Consider the following 25,745-nt stretch of genomic DNA (forward strand, 5'->3'; position numbering starts at 1 on the left):
ATAAGACAGACAGTGCCGTAGCAGAGTCCCTGGGAATGTTTGGAAAGTTATTGACAAATTTCATCTCTTTGCAATCTTGCTCTGGTGCCAAGGGAGTGCTGTTTATAGCAGGACACCAAATCGTATCAGAGACAGAGAGGCAACAGCCTCCCTTCTAGGCAGAAGGATGAGTCAGTAGCAAATTTTAGGAGCTCCGCCATGGAAAGTTATGCTTTGCTTTAACAGAACGGAGAGGCATGTTTGTAGTTCATCTGGGCTGGCATCTGCAGCTTCATGGGAACAAAGGGAACAACAGCAAGGGATTTTACCGGCTGGGTTATAGAATTAGAGGTGGGTTTTATGCAACAGCTCTGGTGTTTTCAAGCTCTGTTTGCCTAACACCATGGCTGCTTGAAATAGAATAGTAGTGGTTTCAACTGCCTCAAGACTTTATTGCAGCATCTAGTGAGGAATCAGAATGAACGAATCTCTGTTCCATATAGGTTGCCTCACATCTTCTGTAGTTTAGGTTGATGCTTGGGAGGCACCAGCGGTGTAATAAACATCGATAGACACTTACGGAGGAGACGGTGATTTGTCTTTTAGTGATGGTACTTGACAGTCTACGCTGTGAACGTTTGACTTTTTTCAATACATGAAATCTGTAGTGATGTAGATACAGAGGAATGATTGTGGTAGTTTGGAACTTGAACCGATGTAACAATAAAGTAAATAACCTGTGAAATGTATTTCAGTTTTTTATTTTGCTGTATTTGTCAAGTCATCTACAGCTAAAAGACACTAAGTGAACAATTATTCAAATAGGTTGTAGAAGAAATACAGCAAATCTTTTGTTAAAATAATTCCTTTTTGTAATGTGCCACTTGGTGTCACATTGCAGAGGCGAAATAAAAATCAAACGTCTCAGTCTGGCTTGAAACACATTAATTGAAATATTAATCCTGGTGTATTTTTTAAAACCAGACTCTTAAACGAGATCTTTTGCAACACATAAAAAATAGACAATCAGCGTTACGTATGTTTCCATTTTCCTGTTCTTGTGCTGGTTTTGTCTATCTCAATGGCAGGAACAAACCTCTGCATAGAGTTGCATGAGAGGGGGGAAAATTAGACATTAGGAAAGCATTCTGTGAATAAGGGATAGTTTAGAAAATAGACTTGAAAATATTTCTTCATGTTTTGCAGCCTAAGAAACATTTCTCTATCTGGTAGTGTAGGTTGCCAATTCCCTCATACGCTTCTCGTCTTCAGAGACTAAAAGGCTCTGTGCATTTATTACTCCTGACTTGAGATGTCCTAAGCTCTCATGGGGTTCAGCACAGCTGGGATGGACATCTTAGCCCTGACTCAGGCTGAGTTCAGTCTTCTGATCGCGTAAGGAACGCTCTTGCCCACAATCCCACCAGCTTGGTGAGGCGTCTGTTTTGGAGCTTTGGAAACCTGGCAGCACTTGGTTCAGGAGCCAGCTTTTAAGAATTGGATGGTAACTGTTGCACATCTGAACAGAGCCATTTTCATCTAGTATTTGTTGCTTACTATTGAAAAGAGAAAACAAACAAGGAAGATCAATGGCTGTTGCCTTCGTGGTGTTTGTTTTTCTCTCTCCAGTTCATACTTCCCAGACATCTCCCTCTGGATTTAGCAAACACACGGTTTGTTTGCTTTGGCTAGTGTAGTGCTACAGCCCATCCTCTACCTGTCTTTTTCAGCATCTGTGCAGGATTTAACACTGCTTCGCAGAAATAAAGGGTTAAACCTCGTGTCCCTTACTGAGTGTCTTCAGCCTGTGATAACGTTCTGAGGCTTCAGCACCCGGGCTGCTGAAGATGGCCTTCGATTCGCTTGGGTGAATCGCTTTGCGCAGTATGTGTCCATCCTGACTGTGCTTTACAACTAACACCCAGGTGTTGCATCCCCGCAAGATGTGGGATTATGGAGACTTTGTCTGCAAATGAAGTAGATGGTGCTTGAGTAGTTGCCGCAGTGGCAGCTCTTTTGGCCTTATTAGGTAGAATTGTAACTTGGATTCCCTTGCATTGTCACAAGCTGCTAGTTATTAAGCACTAAAATATTTGTATATGCCTATTAATATTTTACTTCTGTAATTGTGAGCGTCTTAATCTACGGATGTTCTCTTGTTTGACGGTGTTTGAATTACTCCCTGTACTGTTTGAGCATCCACGTCATATATAATCAGAGAGCAGTGCTGTAGGCCAATCATTGGGCAAAACTTAAACAAAACACAAAGCCCCATAACCTGGAACCATCACGACATTTTTCATCTAACCAGAGCCTAAAATAAAACCAGCCCCTCTCCCAACCCTGTACAACTTGGTGACAGTGTATGAATTTCTGATTCTAGAATGGAAAAGTTGACAAGTCTATTTGATTATTTAAAAAAAAAAAAAATCTAAAAAGTTAGAAATTTCTAACACTATATATATGTAAAAAAATCTAGTGTTAATGAAAATCTGAATAAGGTAAGATCAGAGAGGCAATTTTGGGTAGCTCTTGCCATTCTCTTGTGACTTGTACATTTTTTTTTTCTTCCCAGTACAAGCATTCCTCATAGCTAGTAATCGCTATTATAAGAACAACAACTTGGAAACAGGAGCACATACCAAACAATTTTGTAAATTGGAAGACTTAGTAGTTAGAATATTAGTCAGTAGAGGTACTGCATTATTCTATCTAATATTATGCTTTTCTTAGTGTCAAGTTATATACCATCTATCTTTAAAACTCCTCTGGAAAGAAAAGAGTAGACAAACCTGTTGGAGTTGCTATTCCAGAGGGAAAGGGTGCTTTGATCCTAAATGGTGAGGTTTCCTTGCTGTCGTCTCACAACTCTCACAGAATTCATTAATAGAGCCTGTTGCATATTTGAGACTTTGATCTTAAACCTCAAAAATTTCTTAGGAGGTGGCAGACCAGGCAGCATTGTCATTCTCCAAGAGGGTGATATGAAGAAACACATTTATATAACTACTTATTTGATAAGTACTTATTTAAACGGCTTGCTATAGGAAAGGATGTATCGTTTGTGACCAGTCCGAGTGTTTCCGAGCGCTTGGTGGTGCGTGTACCTCTGGTCTGATTAAGGGAACGCAATTTTGCCCTTCCTTAAAGATGTGTACTTAGGAAAGAACATCGAAAGCTGTCTGACATTAATAGGAGGTTTGTAAATGCTTTCTGAGAGTTGCTTATTTGATTACTAAGCTTGCTTATGCAAAATGACTGACTATGAATATTTGGGCTCTTTTCATTCCTTGGAGGTTTTGAGGAATGGGATGGGACCAGGGGCTTGCTATCTCCTTGTCTATATTAATGAAGTTCAGAGTAAAGACACAGTAATGGTTTTTAGTCAGGTTTACATAAAACATTTTTAGCGGTAATTTTAAAAGCAGTGTTTATATTACCAGGTCTTCCTCGTACGGAAAATAATTGGTCCTGATGCTGGGCAACTTTATGCAATGAAAGTATTGAAAAAAGCTTCTTTAAAAGGTAAGTGTATCTTTTGAATTGGAACTTCAGATAATGGTTTTCAGTGCAACTGTCTCTCTTAAATGAGTCTTGTAAATACTATTTTTAACATAATTTTTTAGATCTTAAATCATTTTCAGTGAGTTCATACCTCTTCTCTGACAGTAGCTTTTTTTCTAGAATAACTTGTAAGTTCATGTTTAAGAATTATTTTAAATCTGGCCAGATAACTTTTAATTACATGGTAAAAAGTACTCTTTCAGAGTCTAAAATTGCATTATTTAGTTCTGTTTAGTCTTTTCATTATATTAAAACAAACTAATTTCATAAACAATTTTTCTTTTTTCTTTCGTTAAGTTAGAACTCTGCTGTGGTTAAGAATATTAAGTCATTCCCTCTTGTGATAGGTGCCATAGCAAGCTAACTTGCTGGTTTGGGTTTCAGAAGACACTTTAGTGGATGCAACTCCACTGTGTGCAAATAGGGACTGTTACCAGCTGAAGAGGAAAAAGTAATCTTAAAAGATAGAAAATATATATTCAGGATAGACAGTTAATTCAGAGGTTGAAGTTACCTGCCTGGAAGTGTAGATGTAAACTTCTTTCTTGAAAGTAATATGGTTTATCACAAAATATTGTGATGTGTTGGAAAAAAAAATGCAGACATTAAGGAAGGTGGGGCAAGCAAGAAACAAAATAGAGTTTTGCTGTCTGAAAGCATGTGCTTTGTGGGAGGCTTAAAAATTAAAAACAAATAAGGTAACAAGGAAAAGTACTTTTTTAGATGGCAAAGACCTTTCCATATGCTAATTTCTGCTCTATTTGTATTCTACCAAGTACATTTGTTTCATGCTAGTCTTTTTCTTTTTTTTTTTTTTTCCTCAGTTCGGGATAGAGTTCGTACAAAAATGGAGAGAGATATATTAGTAGAAGTAAATCATCCATTTATCGTCAAACTGCACTATGGTTGGTATTTTCTTTTTGCTACAGTTTCTTTCAATACTCGAAGGCATAGCTGATCTTGTTCTTTCTCAGTTTTGTAGTGTCCGTTTTAGTGCCCAAATTAGGTTCTTGGAAGTTTAAATCACAAGACTGAAAAAGGGAGTGTAAATACACACGTGTATAAGAGTTTTAGGTTAAGTCCTTTTGAAATTAAAGATTTCCTGGAAAATTTTTACAAGTTCTGCAGAGATCTTTTACTTTTCATTGAGTAAAACCAAAACACAGTAATTCGCATACTTGGTGTTTCCTTGTTTGACAGAGGGGAGATAAAGGAACACTATTTTAATGATCTTATGACTAAGATTGTCTTCTGTGAAGAAGCAAGTAATCGTTCAGTAAATTACGTCATGTGCTGCTGAATTATTTCCATTCCAAAAGTATTGCCTTTCACTGAAATTTCCAAGTTGTAAAAGCATTCAGATCTGTTTTGTAGATCATCTTTGTCACACAACTATTGACTTTTTTTTTCAATTTTTTTTTTTTAAAGCCTTTCAGACTGAAGGGAAGCTATATTTAATATTGGATTTTCTCAGGGGAGGAGATGTATTCACGCGATTATCCAAAGAGGTAAGTACCTAAAATTTTATCTCTGCTAAGTTAGGCAGGTGGGGTGTTTTTGTCAGTATAGGGTTGTCTTCTATAGCTGTTTCCCTTAATTCTTGCATAGTCAAATTTTTAATAACTTACTTGGGCTTCCCTTACATATTCTAGAATATATTCTATAACCTTAAGAGACATGAGTGTGTTGATTAGTAGCCTATGTTTTTCTTTGGTATCTACGAAGGACAGTTCTTTTGTCTAAAAATGTTTTGTTGCTTGGAAACCTAACTGAAGTGAATTAAGATTTAGCAATAAAGAAAGGGGATGTATAGCTCTCATGCTCATAGTCAGCTTAGGTGCTCCTGGAAGCCCGCATCTGTAAGAGGTTTCTGCTGCATTGTAAAATTTCATAATGCTGTAATACAAATCCTAATGCTTAATCTCACAAAGTGTGAATATTGAGATTTTTTTGAGACTGCTCCCCTTCATCTAACATTGGCATGCAACTGGAACTTTCATTTTTTGTTTCTATTTTTGTTTTCTGGAGAGAGAGCTTCAGAGGAAGGAATATGATGCAGCCTGTTGTTATTTTTATAAAACATTTGTCATCAAATATCTATTATACGTTACCTTAAGTATTATGAACACGTTTATAAGACTTATCTTCTTTTTGCAAACCTTTCATAAAGATGTACATTTTTAATGGCGATTTCTCAACTTCACAGTAAGAGAACTACTCAGCGTTTTCACCAGTGTAAATACATTTACATTGCTAACACATAAGAAAAGCCACTTTCTTAAATGAGAAAACTGATTTTTTTCATGACGTGACAGAGGTTTTTGTATCCCCAGTATGTAAGGCCATGAACTAGTTGGGGTTTTTTTCCCCATAACTTTTTGAAAAAATAAAGCTTTATTTTAGGAAGAAGCAAAAGAGGAAGAAGAACTTAAAGGGCTTTTGTTTTCCTTTTTTATAAAAAGCTGACCTGGGTAAAACAGTGATCATGTCTAAGAATTGAGCTCAAAATTAATTAACCTTGAGGCTAAAATGGAGGTTACAAGCTTAAACAGACTGACTTGTAAAGGGTTACTGGAAGAGTAGGTAGGAAAGAGGTCAATCTCTGTTTTGATATAGGTTGTCTAATTATAGAGGAAATTCTGGTATAGCAGGAAGAACTATTCTTTTGCACTAACACAGCTGGGATTACAGAGTATGCAACACTTAAATAAGGGATGCAAGTCTGTATATACTAGTACTGGGCAGGTGGTTGAAGGAGGTATGTATTCCCTTTGGGAATAAAGAAGGAATAATTGTCAAGTCTTCTTACTGTTAAGTCCCTGCATGTTTTTGGAAGACTTCAGTTGCCTTCTATGATAGCTTTTAAACACTTATTGTGTATGTAGATAAGAAAAAAAAAAATCAGACCTTTATTTTCTGGTGGGAAGACAAGGTATTTTCAAAAGTACATGGTAAAACAAAGACAGTGGACAATACACATGAGGGTAAATTCCCCATGGCATTTCATACTTTCCACACAAGGGTTATTTTAAATTATTTTGATTTAGGATGAGGTTATTAAACCACTTTTGTTGGTCTTTAAATTCTAATGTGAGTATGAGAGTTTCATACTGTGGAAGTCAAGTGAGTATATAATGAAGTTTTCTTTGGTAACATTTAATTAAGTTGACTTGCATCGTATTTAATTTGACACAGAAAGCAGTTTTAAATTAAATTATTATTGGGAGATTGTAGATTACCATTTAGCATCACTGCATTCTGAGATTTGCATTTTGGCTGGTCTAAGGAGTAATGATACCCAAGGTTTCCTCTTGCTCCTCTGGATATAGATGAAAATCAGTATCAGCATTGCTCTTTAAAAAATCAAGGTGAAACTCTGTGTAGCCTAACTGCTGTATTGTTCATACAACGTTAATACCTATCATTATGGAAATTAGGAATATTTCTGTTGCCAGTAGAACAGATTACAGATGTGCAATTCGTACTACTAAAATCAGTAAGGCCAGTTACCTTGATTTAAGTCTTGTTAGCTATTTACTGTGCGGTTGCCTTGTTCCTGGTGTTTTCAACAAATAAGGGAACAGTTCACTTAAACCTCAAATTCAATTCCAGCAATTCAAAGATTACTGGCTTCTCCAGTACTTTATAGAACATGACAAGAGCCAAAGCAGGTATGATTCTTGTCTATGAAATTAGAAGCAACCTGTTGAGTATTTAGGGTACAAATGCATCTCTCAAATGCTCGATATGCAACGTCAGTCAGTTTTTCAGTATCTTGCTAGGGTTCTTCAAATTTCTTTTCCTAAGAATTGCAGAATAGGTTCTTCAACTCCTGCTGCAGATTTTCATGTCGTCATTATTTTCACCGAAATGTTTTATTTTGCATACTTTTTTATAAATTATTTCTACCTGTTTTTCCTAAATATTGTTAATGTGAATTCATGGACACAGTCACCCAATACAGCAGTCGTATACTAAATTTTATGATGCAGTGGAAAACAGTCTGTATAGGATTGTGGCAGAAGGAGCGGTGGTGGTTGATAACACCAAATATAACAAGTAAATTCATTACCTTGCAAGTCAGCTAATGCTCTGCAGTAACTGCTGATGTTTTTGTTTAAATATTGCAGGTAGTTCTTTTGTATACTTGATGATTAGCCTATATTAGTATATTATTTCTGTTAGGTGCATTCATGACTTGTGAGTTCATAAGGTAATTCTAAAACTTACTTTGAAACTTAGGCAGACAGGACTATTTTTTTTAGATTGCAGTTTTAAAAACTGAAGACAAGATCAGAAGGTAAATCTATACAGTTCTTATTAGGTTATGTTTACAGAGGAAGATGTGAAATTCTACCTCGCAGAACTGGCCCTTGCTTTGGATCACCTTCACAGCTTGGGAATTGTATACAGGGACCTGAAGCCAGAAAAGTAAAGTAAAATGTATTTTACCACTATTACGTGTATTTTGCTTGTTTGCATTTTCCACTAGAGTATTAAAAATACTTTTATGTAAAAACTATGTAAACAAACCTAAAATGTAGAAAATATATCTGTGATTTAAATGAAATAATATTGGCTTGTTAAATTAATAACAGAAGTTGGAGATCAAAATTGTTAACTATTGTATTTTAAATGTTATATGTAAACATTCCTCTTTATGTGTATTGGTGAATGTGAATTTTAATTTTCAGCATTTTGCTTGATGAAGCAGGACATATCAAGTTAACAGGTAGGTAACGCTTATTAGTATAGCACTTTCTGAACATATTTCTGTATAAGCTTTTAGTTATCAGTCTAAGATATGTGTAGTGATGGCTGGAGTATGTGAGAGCTAGTATTTTGCTGGTTAGAAAATTTTTAATTGGACAGACTTTTTATAATAAATCTGTATCTCTTCCCTATATAATGATTCTTTATATAGTATTAAGTACTTTTATTGAAACTTTTTAGATAGTCAGAGACTGTATCTGATGGTTTTGGTCATTTACCAGATCCTGATGTCCATGCAGATTCCACTGAAGTTAGTTTTCGTGCTGGCTAATATTTGCATAGATCAAGGTGCACTGTTAGCAGCAGTATTGCTGTAAAGTGCAGATCCTCATTGCTGTGGTTAAAATAGAAGAAATGTTGTTGAAAATACAAAACCAGATATTGAATGTGTTTTTTTTTAAAGGAGCTTTAGTTCGGGTGGTGGTATGGCAGTAACTAAAACTATCCACTGTTCAGGTTAGAGAGTAAGCTGTGTCAAGATTTACTGTGAAATGCCTTTTAACTGCAGATCAAGAGGTTCTAGGTGCAGGCCGAAGTTGCTGACTGTGGGATTTTTTTTTAAAAGGAGCAGAGGTGCTTTTGGTGTAAAAAGATTTTAGTGCACAATCAGACTTCTGAAATACTAGGGGGGTTTTTGCATTTCTGGATTATCACTTTTGAATGCATATAAAATTGCAGAAAAATATTCTATGAGGAACAATTAAAATACATATATTCTAGGAAATTATATATACAAAAGACTGACTATTTAGAAATGAAATTACTATGAATTTCTGAAAGCTTTAAATCACATTTAAGGTGATGCTTTTGTATTATAAATTTCATTATATATTTTGATCTATAGAAATTGCTGTTAGATTCCAAGAGAAAATGAAGTTTTTTAAACTCTCAAAGACTCGATAGAATAATGGTGATGTTTATAAAATGCATCATTTTTAAAATTCCACGTGATATATTTAAATCCAGTTCAATCCTAAAATTCTCACTTCCTTCTGAAACTGGAAAGAATAGCTGATGGGATTATGGATTAGCAATCATTTCCCCATCAATAAAAAGGGACGCTTGAGAGCCTCATCTTGAGAGTTGGGCTAATATTAAGGACTTGTGTATTCAACGGCGTTGTTCAAACCAGGAGAAAAAAGTATTTTGGAATAAATTGAGCAGATGTGCAAGACTCTTCTTTACTGAACTTGAGTCAGGTTGCAGAACCATGTTGTCTTATATAACAACAATATTTTTAGTCTGATTTTATTTATTCATCATTCGGTAATACTAGACCACGCAGACTGCGTTCTCTTTGAAACTCATTTTTACTTCTGTCCATTTTTTTGTGTGAATAAAGCAGGCAGTAAACAGAGAAAATGAGAACTTTTGATTATCTTAAGCCTCTAAATGTGTAATATTTCAAGTATAGAGTTGCTGTTATTTTGAGTAGTAATATCATCAATTTAATATGACTTATAGAATGGTTTTGGTGGTGCGTAGTAAACCAAATGTCTGCGGTATCTCTAGATATCTGCAATTTCATGTTTCATGAGGAGCAAGGATAATTGCATAATATTCCTAAAAGCAAACAAACAAAAGCTGTCAACACTTTGGTTTTGAAATACTGTATACACTGTTGTGTGGGGTTTTATTCTAAAGTTCTTTACTGGCTATATTCTTGTAATGCTGTTGTTGTAGACTTTGGACTCAGCAAAGAATCAGTAGATCAAGAGAAGAAGGCCTATTCTTTCTGTGGTACTGTAGAATACATGGCACCTGAAGTAGTAAACAGGCGAGGGCACAACCAGAGTGCTGACTGGTGGTCCTTTGGTGTTCTCATGGTACTGTATGCTTCGTCGCTTACCTTGCTTACAGGTCACAAATACGCTGCATATGTCTCGTGCAATATTATGTTTGGAATAAGCTTGTCCAGATCTAATTATGAATGCTTGGGTAAGGGGAAGAGAGAATTCAGTAACTGAATTGCTACTCAGATAGCAACTAATTAGAATAAAATTTACTTTTCACCTGCTTAGTCCTGTAAGGAGTACTTATCAGGAACCACAAAAATCATACATGTAGTCCGTTAGCAGTTTAGAACAGTTGTAGTCAGCGTGAAACTTGAGTTTGCGTATTTATTTTGCATGGTACTTGATAGTTAAAGAAAAAAAAAAAACCCTAAAGACTTGGTTTGATGGAATATGAATTGCATTTTTGTAAGAGTAAGCCTGATGAATGAATACTGGAGCGGAGTAGTGAAATAAGCCGGTAACTGCTAGCACTTATGCCTTTGCTGGGATGTGTTAAAGCATCAGGCTGAAATATGCGTATTGACGCTAAAAGTACCGTACCGTTTTAGGATTTATTCTTCTTGCTGTTTTCATAGTACAGCAACATCTAAAACGAGGTTACAGAGGGGACTTGTATTACTTTAATTGAAGTATTTATCGATGTAAAATATTTCTACATCATCATTACATTACACTTGCTGCTGTTATTATCATGTAAACTGCCAATGAAAACAACATTTTAGATTTGTGAACTTTTTTGATAATCTTTTAAAAGCTCCAGCCAGTATGTCTAATGTAGCGATAAGGAAAAGTACAGTGCTTAACACTTTGTTTGAGCAATTGGGGGAAGAAGTGTTGATTTAGATTAACATTTGTTCTTTTCAGTTTGAAATGCTTACTGGTACACTACCATTTCAAGGTAAAGATCGCAATGAAACTATGAATATGATACTGAAGTAAGTATATCTTCTTACTTTTTGGAAAGTCAGAAAATGTAACTTTTGAACGTGTTTTAACAGCTTGTGATAATTCCTTGTCTTTGAAGAGCATTAAGCTAGCATAGGAACAAAGAAGCCAAGCCCCCCCGTAACAAGGTTTAGATCACGGACCGTGCAAGTAGCGTTAAGTATCTGCAGGAACTCAAATCTTAGGGATGAACTTGTATTTTCATTGTAGGTGTATAATAAAGATAAAAACAGTACAGTGAATTGGAACAGCATTATTTACCACTCATGTGGTTATGCTTTCTCGCTACTGTTACAGCATACCTTATTTTGTAAGCAGTAGTTAATCAGGTGGTGCTTTGTGCACGCATATATGGAGAGTGCACTTAGTGCTCGCATTTTTCATATTAAATTACCTCAGTTACAACAGAAGCTGTCTAACGAGACAAACTGGGTAAACCGGTGATTAGTAAGTGAAGTTGTTGGGCAAATATGTTCTCGTCTTTATTTGTGCTTAGCTAACAAAGAATTTCCTGTAGACCACATGCAGAGCCTTTGGAGGGGGCGATAGGGAAGGGGGGGAGAGAGAAGCGCTGTTCTTAACAACGTATGGCAGGTTGAACCACTGGCCTCCTTGGAGCTCTAAGTGATCCTACAGTTCTGCAGAAGAATTTCTTGCCTTAGCGTAATCGTTTCCATAAAATAAGCTTGGTAAAGTCAGTAAGCTTTTGTATAAGTAGCAGCTCATTAAGCCATTGAGGCTCCTGCTTCCAGAGGAATATTAGCAATCACTTCAGGGGCAAATAATTTGGGATTTGGCGATTCTCTTCTGGTGTTGACTCTGGTAGAGGCATTTTGGTGATAACTTACTGGTGACATGAAGATATCTTTGAAAATACTATGTATTCCTGAGAGAATTGCTTTAGTCTGGTTTAGCCTAAAGCTTGTTCCTGGGGGCTTGGGTGGGGTTTGGGGCTTTTGGTCTGGTTTGGTGGGGGTTTTCTGTTTGTTTGGGGTTTTTTGTTTGTTTTTGAAAGCTACTCATATAATGTGAAACTTAAAAGCTGAGGAGTTAAATGTGTACACTCTACAAGACTTTGGAATAGATCCTTGATACATCAAATTTTGCAATGAAGTCTATGTAGACAATTTTTAGTAAGATACATGTCTTCCTCTTACTTGTTCTCTGTTTTTCTTTAGAGCAAAACTTGGAATGCCTCAGTTCCTCAGCCCTGAAGCACAAAGTCTTCTGAGGATGTTGTTTAAAAGGAACCCATCAAATAGATTAGGTCGGTTCATTTATTTGGATCTTGGAAATAAAGGTAGTTGGGTTGAGTTGATTATTTAAAGAAGGTAGTTGCTAGAGACTCTCAAGTGCCGGATGGTCAGTAACATTTGGGTTTAGATACCATTTCTTGTTAGCTTGGATTATGACTTCCTAGGTTTGGCTAATGAATGATGACTTTCTTGGACCAGTGACTCTTAGCAGTGAACTAAAGCTTTGACAGTGTCAGAGTAAAGAATGTTGACTCTCTGTATTTATGGGCTTCTTGTACTATGTTTGCCTCCCTGAAGAGGTGTACACTTTTTAATTGAGTATTTTACACCCTTAGAATATTTCTGTATTTACAATTTCCTCAAATAACTATGTCTATGCAAATGTTTTTAGAAATGAACTAATTCTTAGTGCAATCTTCTTCAAAGACTTTACCCAAAAGTGTTTTAAACACAGTATCTTCTTTGTTCAGGAGCTGGTTCAGATGGAGTTGAAGAAATCAAGAGACATCCTTTTTTTTCTACTGTTGACTGGAATGTAAGTGCAAAATTATCTGAATGGTAAAACTCTTTTTCATTTTTCTATGTGTTGTAGCATTGTAAGGATTTGTATGTGAATGGGGCACAATAAACACTGCAGTACTCCTGAGTTACGTTCTGGCTTCTACTACAGTCTTGCTTGGCATCTGGAGCTGTAGTATTTATCGTATAGAGAATATTAATTGTAAATTGAACATTGACTTTTTAAATAGCTAAAGAGTTGCAGCATTCTAAAGCTTAAATTGTCTGTTACTAGCATCCTCTCCCAGCTACAAATGCTCTGTTCCCTGTGTGCAAGATCCCTTCTCTTGAGTAAGTGTCCGTCTAGTGCTTCCAGGCAGGGCATAAAAACTCTGTGACTGTAATTCTCTTTGACTGCTCTCTAGTTAGCCACAGCACATTTCTATTTTATCAGTCATACTTTGTTCACAGTTGAAGTATTGACTCTGGTGCTCTGAGATGATCAGAAGTCTGTACGAGTTCATGATTGCTTGCTTAAATTTTTAACAAGCACCTTGATGCTTTTCCTCTGCAGCTCTCTAAGCTTTTGAGATGTGTTTCCCAGAAACATTCACAAAACTGAGGTGCTTTATATCAAATAAATCCACTCTGAAAACACTCCTTTGCTATAATGTCTACTAAAAGATAGACGCAATAAATAAGATGTTGCTGCGCTGACAGGACTACCTGCAATGCTAGCCAATACCGTGCTCAGCTGTTTCTTTAAAGCCTGTTGTCATTACCCTTCTTTTTATCCCTTGTATTTACTTCTGAGAAGGTGGTTTTTCTAGCAGTGTTCATGCAGCATCTACCATAGAGTCCTGATTAGCAAACTTTTATATGAGTACACTTCACAAGAGAAGGTTGTGGTGTTATGGCTTGATTATCTAGTTTTTTTTTTGTAAGGGACTGACATTGAAATAAATACCTGCAAGGAAATCTGAAAGATCTGCAGTTCTAACTCTTTATTTTTTTTCTATTTTTTTTTTTTTTTATTTGACAGTGGTTTGTATGTATTTCAATATGGTGGTGTGATGACCACTTCTGTATTGTATCTTATTATTTTTGGGGGGATGAATTCAGGTGCCTCTTCCTTGTTTTGTTTGTTTTTTTTTTTAATTGCAAAATGTTGCATGTTCTTGTGCAGGAAGATTAAATGAAAAGAACTGCAAAAAATAGGTCCGAAAGGATGAGAAAAATGCCAAGAAAATGTTGTCGGAACTTTCTGAACTTTGCATGGGGCTTCAACATCGTTTGACATAAAATTTTCTCTTCATTAACTGTAAATGGGACTTATTGCTGATTTGCGATCACTTGGGTTTTTCTTAAATGTGTTGAGCGAAGGAGAAGAAAAAGGAGGAGCCATTGTCCTGCTTTCCCTTCTTTTCCCCTGACTGACTTCAGTAGATTAGGAAAAAACTGGAATAGAGCTTTGAGAATTGTCAGTTCCTCTCCGAAAGGGACACGGCTGTCACTCATGAGGGGCCCTTGTCTGGGACCCAGAATAGAACAGTAGAGACTGTGTATTCCGTATCTTCCCTTTGGGGTGGGTTTTTCAGGGTTCTGACAAAACAGCAGTGAACCAGGTCCGAGATGATGGTAGAAGGTGAGATACGCGATGGCTGTTCCATGTGCTTCTGAATAAGCCAAAGATGAACTAGTGATAAGTAGCAGCCTGCTGTTACAGTTTTAAAAGTATAGACCTGGTAGGTGAAGCGGATTCAGAAGAATAAGGAAAAAGAGCTCTGTATTGTTTGACTTGTTTGGTAACATTTCCCGTAGCATCTTAAATCAAAGGTACATGAAAGTAACTCAGTCTTTCCATATATATTTGTGGTTTTCTACTTGCTATACGTTATTGACTCTTTCAGAAAACTGCTTTAATACAACAATAACATTTGAGTTGCTTACCCTTTAGCTTGGCAAAATTACAGCACCCATGGAAATTTCATTCACTCTTAATTATATGACTTTGTCCTTCTACTTTAGAAACTGTTCAGAAGAGAAATTCAACCCCCATTTAAACCTGCTTCTGGAAAGCCAGAAGATACCTTTTGTTTTGATCCCGAATTCACAGCAAAAACACCAAAAGGTAATTGTGCATGGTTATAAGTTGGTGAGGTTTGTGGGACAAGAGGGGTCAAATTAGTGCTACAAAATTGAGCTCTTCCCCTCACCACCCATGCTGATTTTGACTTTGCTCTTGAGAAAACGCTGAGTCAAAGGTAGAGACGGGTGGAGGAAATGTACAGAGGACCTGTCTTGTTTAATATCTTTATCAACGATCTGGATGAGGGGATCGAGTGCACCCTCAGTAAGTTTGCAGACGACACCAAATTGGGTGGGAGTGTCGATCTGCTCGAGGGTAGGATGGCCCTGCAGAGGGACCTGGACAGACTGGATCGATGGGCCGTGGCCAACTGTATGAGGTTCAACAAGGCCAAGTGCCGGGTCCTGCACTTCGGTCACAACAACCCCATGCAACGCTACAGGCTTGGGGAGGAGTGGCTGGAAAGCTGCCTGGCCGAAAAGGACCTGGGGGTGTTAGTAGATAGCCGGCTGAACATGAGCCAGCAGTGTGCCCAGGTGGCCAAGAAGGCCAACAGCATCCTGGCTTGTATCAGGAATGCTGTGGCCAGCAGGAGCAGGGAGGTGATTGTCCCCCTGTACTCGGCGCTGGTGAGGCCGCACCTGGAATCCTGTGTCCAGTTTTGGGCCCCTCAGCACAAGAAAGACATTGAGGTGCTGGAGCGTGTTCAGAGGCGGGCAACGAAGCTGGTGAAGGGTCTGGAGAACAAGTCTTATGAGGAGCGGCTGAGGGAACTGGGGTTGTTTAGCCTGGAAAAGAGGAGGCTGAGGGGAGACCTTATCGCTCTCTACAACTACCTGAAAGGAGGTTGTAGTGAGGTGGGTGTTGGTCTCTTCTCCCAAGTAGCTAGCGATAGGACAAGAGGAAATGGGCTTAAGCTGCGCCAGGGGAGGTTTAGACTGGAAATTAGGAAAAATTTCTTTACGGAAAGGGTGGTCAGGCATTGGAACAGGCTGCCCAGGGAGGTGGTGGAGTCACCATCCCTGGAGGCGTTTAAAAAACGGGTAGATGTGGCACTTCGGGATATGGTTTAGTCTAGTCTACCCTTGATTAGTCTAGAGTGGGCTTGGTAGTGCAGGTTAATGGTTGGACTGGATGATCTTAAAGGTCTTTTCCAACCTAGATGATTCTATGATTCTATGACCGGGTACCTGCACTACTAGATCAGTTGCAAAGACATCTCAAATGGTTTCAAGAAGCTTATTAAAACTTATCTTTAAAATATCCCCTAGATTATTGCGCTATGAAAATTTCCAAGTAACTGAACTTGGAAACAAAGACAGTAAGTGCAAACACTTATTGCTTAATGTGCTTCAAGTTTGACTTCAGGTTTTCTTTTGTGAATTTTTTTCTTTACTGCTGCAACTTTTAAAACCACTTGTCATGTTTGTTTGGAGAATGTCTATGGTTCTAACAGGCTACACAGAATTATCAAGCTGTGCTTACTGTGACATTTCAAACAGTGAGTTCAGAGGAGCACATAATCTGAGGAACAATTGCTTCTAATTATTCAGTAGTATTACTAATTGAATATTCTTGTATTGCCTCACTTCTGCCTTGCCAGCCGCACATACAGCACTGAAGTAGCGAAACCTGTGGGCAGTCTTCTTTGCAGTCCTTGAACATAAGACTACGATCTTTGTTTCTTTCTCATAAGTAGTGTTGTGCTTCAGTAACCCTCTTCCTAAAAACCATGTATTCATACGTGAGTTCCTGCAGTGTTTTGCAGTTTTAGATAAACCCCAGGAATACTTGCTTTGTGTGTGTTATTTCAATAAGTGAAGACAGATAACTGACTAGAAGTCTTATTCAGCATCTAGCATTGCCCTTGTTTGCTTCCCTTCCCTCAAAATGTTTCTTCCACCATATCTCTCCTGAATGTTAAAAACCACACTTGCTAGGATTTAGCCATGCTAATCCAATATGTATGCCACCAGATTCTCCAGGAGTCCCACCTAGTGCGAATGCGCATCAGCTCTTCAAAGGATTTAGTTTTGTTGCAACGACTACTGTAGAAGATCATAAAATATCACCGCTCACCAACATACTGCCAATAGTTCAGGTAACATTTTATTTTTTGGGTAACTTTTTTGACGTGCCGAAGATTGACTGGTATTTAGTATTTACAGTCTGTTCTTTTTTGGCTGGGGAGGCTATTACAAAGTGTGCGTTATTAAAATGCTTCTGTGGGATATTCTTAAATTTTAAGAAGTGAGTTGCTGTTTTTTCTGGAAGCAGAATTTGAAAGAGAAAGCGTGGACAAGCAGCAGAAACTTATGCAGTTGGAAACAGTATTATGGTAAAGAGTGTCTTGTTGCTTTAGATAACAGCTTGTACGTGTTTGTTTTTTAAAGCAACTTCATGGAAACAGCGCACAGTTTACTGATGTATACGAACTGAAGGAAGATATTGGTGTTGGTTCCTACTCTGTTTGCAAGCGATGTATACACATAGCTACAAATATGGAGTTTGCTGTAAAGGTACTTTGAAGACATTTCACTGACAGTTCCGAAATTCTTGTGTAGTAGACTTGGAAATTTCAATGCATGAATTGTCTAGTTACTGTAGCTGTTTATATGCTGTGGGAAATGAAAAACGGTGTTTGCTTCATTTGTTTAAATGTGTATTGGCTTCTATAGCTCTTTTTGTGGGTGGACTTGAAGAACTGCCTTTGCGGTTACAATCTTGAAGCCTGAAAATATTGTACGATGATGAGCACACCTGAAATATATCTAGTAAGATCCATGAAGGTAGAACTGGGCTGCAGGGAAGTAGTGATGCTTCAGGTAGTCCGTTGTGTTTCCTTGTCTATTGGAGCAGAGTAGACTGCATTAATGATACAGTTTTGACTGGTAGCAAGGGTAGAGCAAGAAATGAATAAACAGTGGGATGTGAAGCTGAAAGGTGAATTAGTCATGATTAGCAAGTAATGAATTCTAGAAAGTTTTGTTTAATCTGTTGTTGAAGTGAGAATACAAAACCATTATTTAATAGACTTTGTTTAGCCAAGTTGCTTTTCCTGTTGCTATATTTTGCAGATAATTGATAAAAGTAAGAGGGATCCCTCAGAAGAAATTGAAATTCTCATGCGTTATGGACAACATCCAAATATTATCACTTTAAAGGATGTATGTACCTCTTTTTTCTCTGCTATGTCTTATTACACAGTAGTCAATAAGTAAATATAGATGTAGGGAGTTTATTGGGATTTCTTAAATTTATTTTACATAGTAAAATAGAGTAGTATATACAGTAAAGTGTCAAGTATTTCAAAATACGACATTGTCATGATACAATTTTTCTCTAAATGCTGTTTAGTTAACTTGAAGTGAGAAATGATGTAAAGGTTAGAAATGTCGTATTTCCTCTTATTTCAAATGACTAGCTAATGCGTTGGTAACCTGAACCTGAAAAAGCAGTTGCATATTGTCCTACATATGCAAGGTGCCAGCAGCTAAAAATCCTCCATGGAGGAGAAGAGCAATAGGGAGTGGTAGGGCTACTCTCCTCTTATAACCAAAGTTCCTAGACTGAAAAATTTAATTCCGAGTTGTGAATTAGCAATCGATTACCTCAATGTCTCACAGAATGAGCCACAAGCTTTCTTATACTTCATGCTTTAAGGCTCCTGAATTGCAGAATTAAATTTTTTAGTCCCTGCTGTTTGTGCTTTATGTTCATATGTGAATAGGTGAACAATCTAGTCCGTAATTTTCACATTTATCAGGATGTGTAATTATAGCTGGTCTTTTTTAATGTATATGTGTGTATTTATATACGTGCGCTTGTTCAACTTCTCGTCAGGTGTACGATGATGGTAGATTCATATACCTTGTCACTGAACTGATGAAAGGAGGAGAGCTGCTTGATCGAATTCTCAGACAGAAGTTTTTCTCAGAACGAGAGGCTAGCGCTGTGTTATACACTATAACTAAGACTGTGGACTACCTGCACTGCCAAGGAGTGAGTAATTTCTTCTATGACACAGCTTCTTTCACGCTTCTTAAAATTAACAAACTCCTTTTGTTACGTGCTTTGGTTGGCTTGTTTTTATGGCAGAAGGGAAGAAGATTTCTGAGTATTTTATCACAAAGGTGAAAAATACAAACAACTCATCCTGTTATTCTGGCAAGCCCTTTTGACTCTACTTTTACAGTTTATGAAACAGCAGATATTTGTTCTCTTATGCTTGTCGGCAAATGGTTATGTTGGTTCCAGTTGCATTATGAGCCAGTAGGCTTTTTTATGACATTACTTGAACTAGAATTTTTTGTTACTTGAAAGTTAGATAATTGTGTAAAACTGTTAATAGGTATATTAAACTAGAGAAGAATAGTTTTTATAAACTGCAAATTACGCACAAATGTACATGCAACTTCTAAATGATAGATCTTAAAAATTCTTTGTTTAAAGGTAGTGCATCGAGACCTTAAGCCTAGTAATATTTTATATACGGATGATTCAAATAATGCTGATTCTATCAGGATTTGTGATTTTGGATTTGCAAAACAACTTCGAGGAGAAAATGGACTACTTCTAACTCCGTGCTACACTGCAAACTTTGTGGCACCAGAGGTATTTTAAACTGCCATGTGTTTTCTCTGTGCTGTTTTTGATGCATCAAGTACTTAAACTTTTTAGCAGTGCTTAAGGAAAACTAGCAGAATTTTTTTTTTTAAGTGTAATTATACATACTTTCCAAACACTGGTGCATATGTTTATAATAAACCTGCTTTAAAAATAGCAGAATCCACCCTCAAAAGTAAGATGTAAGCCTGTTGAGAATCTTAAGAGATGATGTTCTGGGAACAAGAAATAGTGCTGGTAATTACTGTAACCTGTATATTGAAAAATAAATAATCAAGCCTCTGAAATTATCCTGGGATTGACTTACCCTTCCTTAGGCTGTGTGTAGTGGTATTGGTTTGGGGTGTTTTTTTAATATATGAAAAGTCTTTAACACTCTTTGTTTTATAGGTTCTCATGAGACAGGGATATGATGCTGCTTGTGACATATGGAGCTTGGGTGTTCTTCTGTACACAATGCTGGCAGGGTGAGAAATGTTTCTTAGCTTTTTCATCTACCTAAAATTCCAGCATGCTGCATGAATCCATGCTTTCGTTAAAATTGTGAGATATTACCTCATTGATTTGAATGCAGAATGACAAAGACACTGAAGTGGAACAGGAAGCTGTAAGTAAACGCGTACATAAACTAGGCTTATCTTACAGGTAGGTTCAAGGCTTTTCTCTTCTGTAGTCCATGACTGGGGGATGCCAAAAACTCTCCCCAGTTTCCAGGAGAGAATTTAGTCTGTGAAAGTATGTGGTGGTTTTCTTCTTCTTTCTCCTTGTGCCTTTTGTCCTCCCCACCTTAGTACCCGTGTAGTCCACCTTCTTGTATCTCCTGCCACAGGCTTGACCCCTTGATTCTTTTGTAGAACACACTGGCTTGTAACCTCTTAAGTTTTCTAAACCTCTAAACTTTCATTTAGCACTGTGAAGTGCTTAGTGGCTGAATGAGAAAAGGTTTTCTGAATTCTGCTCTAACAGAAAAATACCAGATGTTTTTTTTTTGCCTTATAGATAAATGCTATCTATTGGAAACCGTTCCTCTTGATAAATTTATACTTCCACATGTAAAATTGACACCACCACTACAGTTTTACCATCCAAACTCAGACTGCTGTGTGATTTAAGTGCAAGTGTGCAGATATCGGGCAGTATACTGCTTGCACACTTGAGAAACGTTGTCTGAACAGAAGGTATGGCAGGTCAAAAGTATGGGGGAGGAATGGTCCAGCATGAATTCTTCTTTTTCCATTTTGCTCCTCTTAAGTTCATCAACTGAAAGATCAGAACTAACTGGCTGGGATAGTTCCTAAACCTCTGTTGATAATGCTGGTTGATCTTTTTTTCTATGCAGAGCTTTCAAAGTACTAAGATAGAATTCATTAAGCTTAATTATTATTGTTTGCAAGCTAATTTGAGATCTATGGGGTATTATGATGTAACTACTTAATCAGAGTAAGATTTGGGTTTTATAGTTAAAACTAACTTGGTACTAGCCTGTGCTCATAGGAGATGCCAGACGTCGTAATACTCTCGAAATTGTTAAAAGGTGTATTCAAGCAATTCAGATTTGCCAATCAAGTTCTTTCAAGTTCATTGCAGTAGGATTTGCAGAAAATAAGGCAAATTTACAGGAAACCCTGTAAACTGTTACAAGCCTCCAAACCCCATGATCTTGTGGTTTAAGCTTCCCAAATTCACTTAAGTAAAAAAACCTATCATTTCAAATGTTCTTGTAGCTTTTCCCCAAATGACAGACGTGTGTACGTTGTACTCATTCTCCGTCTAATTAAATGCACATACGCTAAACATGATATTACTCCAGCTTTATTGGGCTGTTCTGTTAGGGTATTATTCCAGGTTTGGATTACTTGACATGCTGTGGTAATCTAGCATAATTTGTATTTATGAATCACTTCTATTTAACTTGAAAGACTGCACTGATTAGAAGCGTTATTAAGATATTCACTTAAGGCATCTTTTTAGTCTGCATTTCCCATTTATTCTACTTGATTAACCACAATTATGGGGAAAAGAAAATAATACGATTTTGAAGATGAAATGTTAATATAAGAAGTATTTAATAATATATAGTCTGTTTCTGTCAGCAGTGGGATATCTACTCAGAATGATTCACAACATTTTACCAATTTGTTGCAGCTTCTTACTTATAACGAGGTGTTCTGGTGTGTTTTCCTTTCAACAGCTATACTCCATTTGCCAATGGTCCTAATGATACTCCAGAGGAGATCCTGGTACGGATAGGCAGTGGAAAATTCTCTTTAAGTGGAGGCAACTGGGACACTGTTTCAGATGCAGCAAAGGTATAAATGTGTTTTGGTTTTGTTCTTATATTTTTGTAGAATTCAAATGAACATCTGCTGAACTTTTTATAAAAGACTTAACGCAGTAGTTTGCTATGCTTAGCTGCAGACTTCATTGCAATGAAGGTCATCCAGTCCAACCTCCTGCTCAAAGCAGGGTCAGCTGTGAGATCTGACCGGGTAGCTCAGGGCTTTATTCAGTCTGATTTTGGAAACCTCCAAGGGTGGAGACTGAACAACTTGCCTGGGCAGCCTTTTCCACTGCTCAACTGCTATAATGAGGAAAAAGCAGCTCCTAATTTCAAGCCAAAACATCTCATGTTTTACCTTGTCCTCTGTCTCCATTCCTTTGGCCGTGCTGACTAAAGGAATGCAATTACCTCCCTCAGTCTCCTTGCTGTGCTTTGGCCTGGGATGCTGTCAGCCGCCAGGGATGCCAGGTCGCACTGGTAGTTCAGGTTCTGTTTGTCTGCCACCAAACCCTCCTAGTCCTTCTCGGCGACGCTGGTTCCCAGCCAGTCAGTCCCCACCCTTTGCCTTGGCAACGGTTTCTTCCTTTCCAAACGCAGGACTTTGCATTTGTCCTTGCTGAATTTTGTATGGCTCTGGTTAGCTCATTACTCCATCCTACCGAGGTACCTTTGGATGGCTGCCCTGCCCTTGAACTCACTAGCTCTTTGCCCACGCCTCCAGTTCGGTGCCCCACTGCAGACTTGGCAAGAGTGCGCGCTCTTGCTTCCCCCAGGTCACTGATAAAAGGTTTTAAATAAGATAAATCCCAATATAGGCTTTTCTAATCATGAGTATTTCTTTTATTCCTTGGCTTTTTGGACCAAAATCAGGTGTTTGTGGGATTCCTTAAACGGAGAGATGACTTTTTACAATTGCCTGTTTGTTCTAGTAGCTAGCCAGTCTTGCATTAATAGGTTAATATTTTGTGTAGTGCGATCTCTTAAGTGTCGTTCAGCGCTGAAGTCATCAGGTTGTCTTTTTTTTTTTTTTCCTTTGGTAGTACTTTCAGCAATTAAACTAGTACTTGAACAACCAAATATATCTGGATATCTTGCCAAAAATCTTGATCAGCTTGATTATGCAGCTGTCCTTTTATTTAAAGACTGCATCTCTCATCAGTTGCTGTATGTGCTCTGTGGGTTTGCTGTTGGTCTGGTCTGTAGGTATCTTAGTCACCACTGTTACCTTTTATAAAGCTTGGCATTAATATGAAATCTTTTCCTGATCCTTTGGAACTGCACTATTTGTTCATTTTGGTAGGAGTGATTCAGAATACTCGTTGGCTGATGCTGTCTTAGCCCAAGTAATTCACTTCTGTATATTTAAGAATGCTTAACATTTTGTACCTAAAACAAAGGGAACATTCTGTCAGCTTGTTCGTATTTTGTTTTCTTTCAAGCTATTCCTGTCTCTGTTCTGTGTCCTTCCCACCCAGCTCTTCTTTTGACCAACGTTGTAATTAGTAGCTTATTGCTCATGCTTCTAACCAGGCAAAAATGAGTGTCCGTTTCTTTTGGCTTTACTCTTTATATAGCTCCTTGAGGGAAAGATTCTTTGGTAGTATATCACTATATATGAATTCAATTGTAGTACATAGTCAGCAGACCCCAAATGTGCAGTACGAATGAGGAGAGATGTTTGCAAATAATAGCTTTCTTCCATAAAATCTGTCTGCTAAATTTTAATAGGATTTCTAGTCTTTTAAAGATTATATTAATAATAAACTGAACTATGAAACACACAAACAGCAGTAAGTTTCTTTACAATAAAGGCTTGCTCTGTCAAACTGATTAAATAGTACAACACATTGTTTTCAGACTTCTGCGGTGTCAAGGCACAGAATGATCCAATTTATCTGCTGATTTTTGTGTGTGTTTGCATTGTGTTAATCCCTGCCGCATAGGGTACTTTTTTCATTGCTGCCATAATTAATGCTTTAAAGTCTGCCTAAGATTATTTTAACTGAATAGTATGTGTTTTTCATTTTTTTTATCTAGGACTTGTTATCACATATGCTTCATGTAGATCCACATCAGCGGTATACAGCAGAGCAAGTATTAAAACATTCATGGATAGCCTGTAGGGACCAGTTGCCGCATTATCAACTAAACAGGCAAGATGCACCACATCTAGTAAAGGTAAAACAACCTGAAGGCTGAATGTTGCTTGAGCTGGTTGATGCGCAACGAATCGGGTCACTCTTACAGCTACAGGCAGAACTATTTTTTTTTTTTCTTTTCCTTTAGAAAAGAAATCATCTTTCGTTTGTTTCCCCTAGAACATACATATTTAAGTTACCTAAGCAGACAAATTATTGGCAAATTGATTTTTTTAAACCTGTGTGTAAAGAAAGAGATTTTTCTGGGTGTTTTGTTTGCAAAGATTAAGGTAGCGTTGGCCACATGGGAACCTGGTGAGACAGTTGTCTGAGACTGAGCTTTCCACAGGTCTCCTAGCATTCTTATTCAAGAAATCTTTTGGGATTTGTTTCTGACCGGCTCATATTCTGCTTTCCTATATAAATTAATAAACGACGCTGCAGTTTTTCCACTGGTATTTTATCTGTTCTGTGGTTTTGTGTCACAAGTCAGAAACACAGTTATTCTACTGTATGCAGACAGCTTTTAAGTTCACTTAATTAGTTTTGTTGGATTCAAAAACAGGGACCTGTGATAGCCAGTCTTAATTGTTTTGTCTTCATAAGTCAGGACGTGAATAGCCACTCGAGTGGCTGTGTTTGATAAATGGGTGCTAATATTGCTTGGAAGGTACTAATTCTGATCCACGTTAAAAGGTTACTCCTACATCTAAGGTATGTAAAAGAAATACACGGGAAAGAAAATGTCAGATCCCATGCTTAGAAACCTGAAGGATTCAGGAATAAATGCGTTTTGTTTTGTTTTTTTTTAAAAACAAAGTTTAGAGAATGTGCATGACCTGCCGTAAGTCCTGGGATTTTTTTTCTAGAGTTAATTAAGAATTGCATATTAAATTGCTTTATTTTCTGATAAAAATGACCCGTACAGCCTTTTATATATTTCATTGTTCTCTAGGGAGCCATGGCTGCTACATATTCTGCACTGAATCACAAGACATTTCAGCCAGTGTTAGAGCCTGTTGCAGCCTCAAGTTTAGCTCAGCGACGGAGCATGAAAAAGCTAACATCAACAGACTTATAGATCCACTGGGACACCTTAGCAAACAGAAGCAAGGGGAAAATCCAATAAGTGGCTCTCTTTTGCCTGACCTGTGATCAAAAGGCATCTATGGTTTCCTGCTACACTACTTGAATTCTGTAAAAGTCCTTTTTTTAAAAAGAAAAAAAAAAAAATCCACAGGTTCATACTGTGTTGTTTTACAGGCTGTATCTGTTAAATTAATTTAAACATCAGGTACACCATAATGAATTTCTCTACACTGTCCTTTAAGAGATCTGTTGCAAATATTATTTCACATTCTGTATAGTTTTTCTGGGTTCATTTAAAAATGGTTTAGGGGACCGTTGCCAATGACCAAGTTGTACATAAAGTGTCAGTGTAAGTTTTCTTTTCTTCACACCTTTAGACCCTGTCGTGAAGGTCAAATTCTTAATTTTGTAATTGGGCACTGAATTCATTCAACTTAATGTAACATGTTCATTACTACTATGAAAAGCTGACTAATTTATTGTGCCAGTGTGAAATGCGTTAGTGTTAATTTGGAAGGTCTGTGTTTGCATGGTGCCAGTAACTGATAATTTATGTGGAAATACAAACAAAAGGGATGTGTAAGATTCTGCACTTTACCCATAAACTTAATTTGATCGCTTGTGACCCAAAAGAAATGCTGGTTAACAAATGGCCTCTTAAAGGAAAATGAACATTTCTAGTTGTTACCACAAACAGTATTGTGTCCTGCA

At 37.4% G+C, this 25,745-nt stretch overlaps 1 protein-coding gene across 1 annotated transcript in view; it reads left to right on the plus strand.

Moving 5' to 3' along the window:
- RPS6KA6 (ribosomal protein S6 kinase A6) overlaps positions 1-25,026 on the plus strand; it is a 38,992-nt gene extending 13,966 nt beyond the window's left edge. The window contains exons 4-22 of the mRNA XM_075720388.1: positions 3,423-3,504; positions 4,368-4,448; positions 4,972-5,051; positions 7,868-7,974; positions 8,238-8,275; positions 10,000-10,142; positions 10,977-11,047; positions 12,236-12,324; positions 12,784-12,848; positions 14,840-14,942; positions 16,877-17,001; positions 17,294-17,419; positions 17,978-18,067; positions 18,744-18,902; positions 19,353-19,514; positions 19,917-19,993; positions 21,718-21,835; positions 23,845-23,985; positions 24,901-25,026. Coding sequence (XP_075576503.1) covers positions 3,423-3,504; positions 4,368-4,448; positions 4,972-5,051; positions 7,868-7,974; positions 8,238-8,275; positions 10,000-10,142; positions 10,977-11,047; positions 12,236-12,324; positions 12,784-12,848; positions 14,840-14,942; positions 16,877-17,001; positions 17,294-17,419; positions 17,978-18,067; positions 18,744-18,902; positions 19,353-19,514; positions 19,917-19,993; positions 21,718-21,835; positions 23,845-23,985; positions 24,901-25,026 — 1,983 coding nt within the window. The remainder of the gene's footprint in view (positions 1-3,422; positions 3,505-4,367; positions 4,449-4,971; positions 5,052-7,867; positions 7,975-8,237; positions 8,276-9,999; positions 10,143-10,976; positions 11,048-12,235; positions 12,325-12,783; positions 12,849-14,839; positions 14,943-16,876; positions 17,002-17,293; positions 17,420-17,977; positions 18,068-18,743; positions 18,903-19,352; positions 19,515-19,916; positions 19,994-21,717; positions 21,836-23,844; positions 23,986-24,900) is intronic.
- The last annotated feature ends 719 nt before the right edge of the window (positions 25,027-25,745 follow it).

Source organism: Pelecanus crispus, chromosome 13 (assembly GCF_030463565.1).
Source record: "Pelecanus crispus isolate bPelCri1 chromosome 13, bPelCri1.pri, whole genome shotgun sequence".
NCBI classification, from domain to species: Eukaryota; Metazoa; Chordata; class Aves; order Pelecaniformes; family Pelecanidae; genus Pelecanus; species Pelecanus crispus.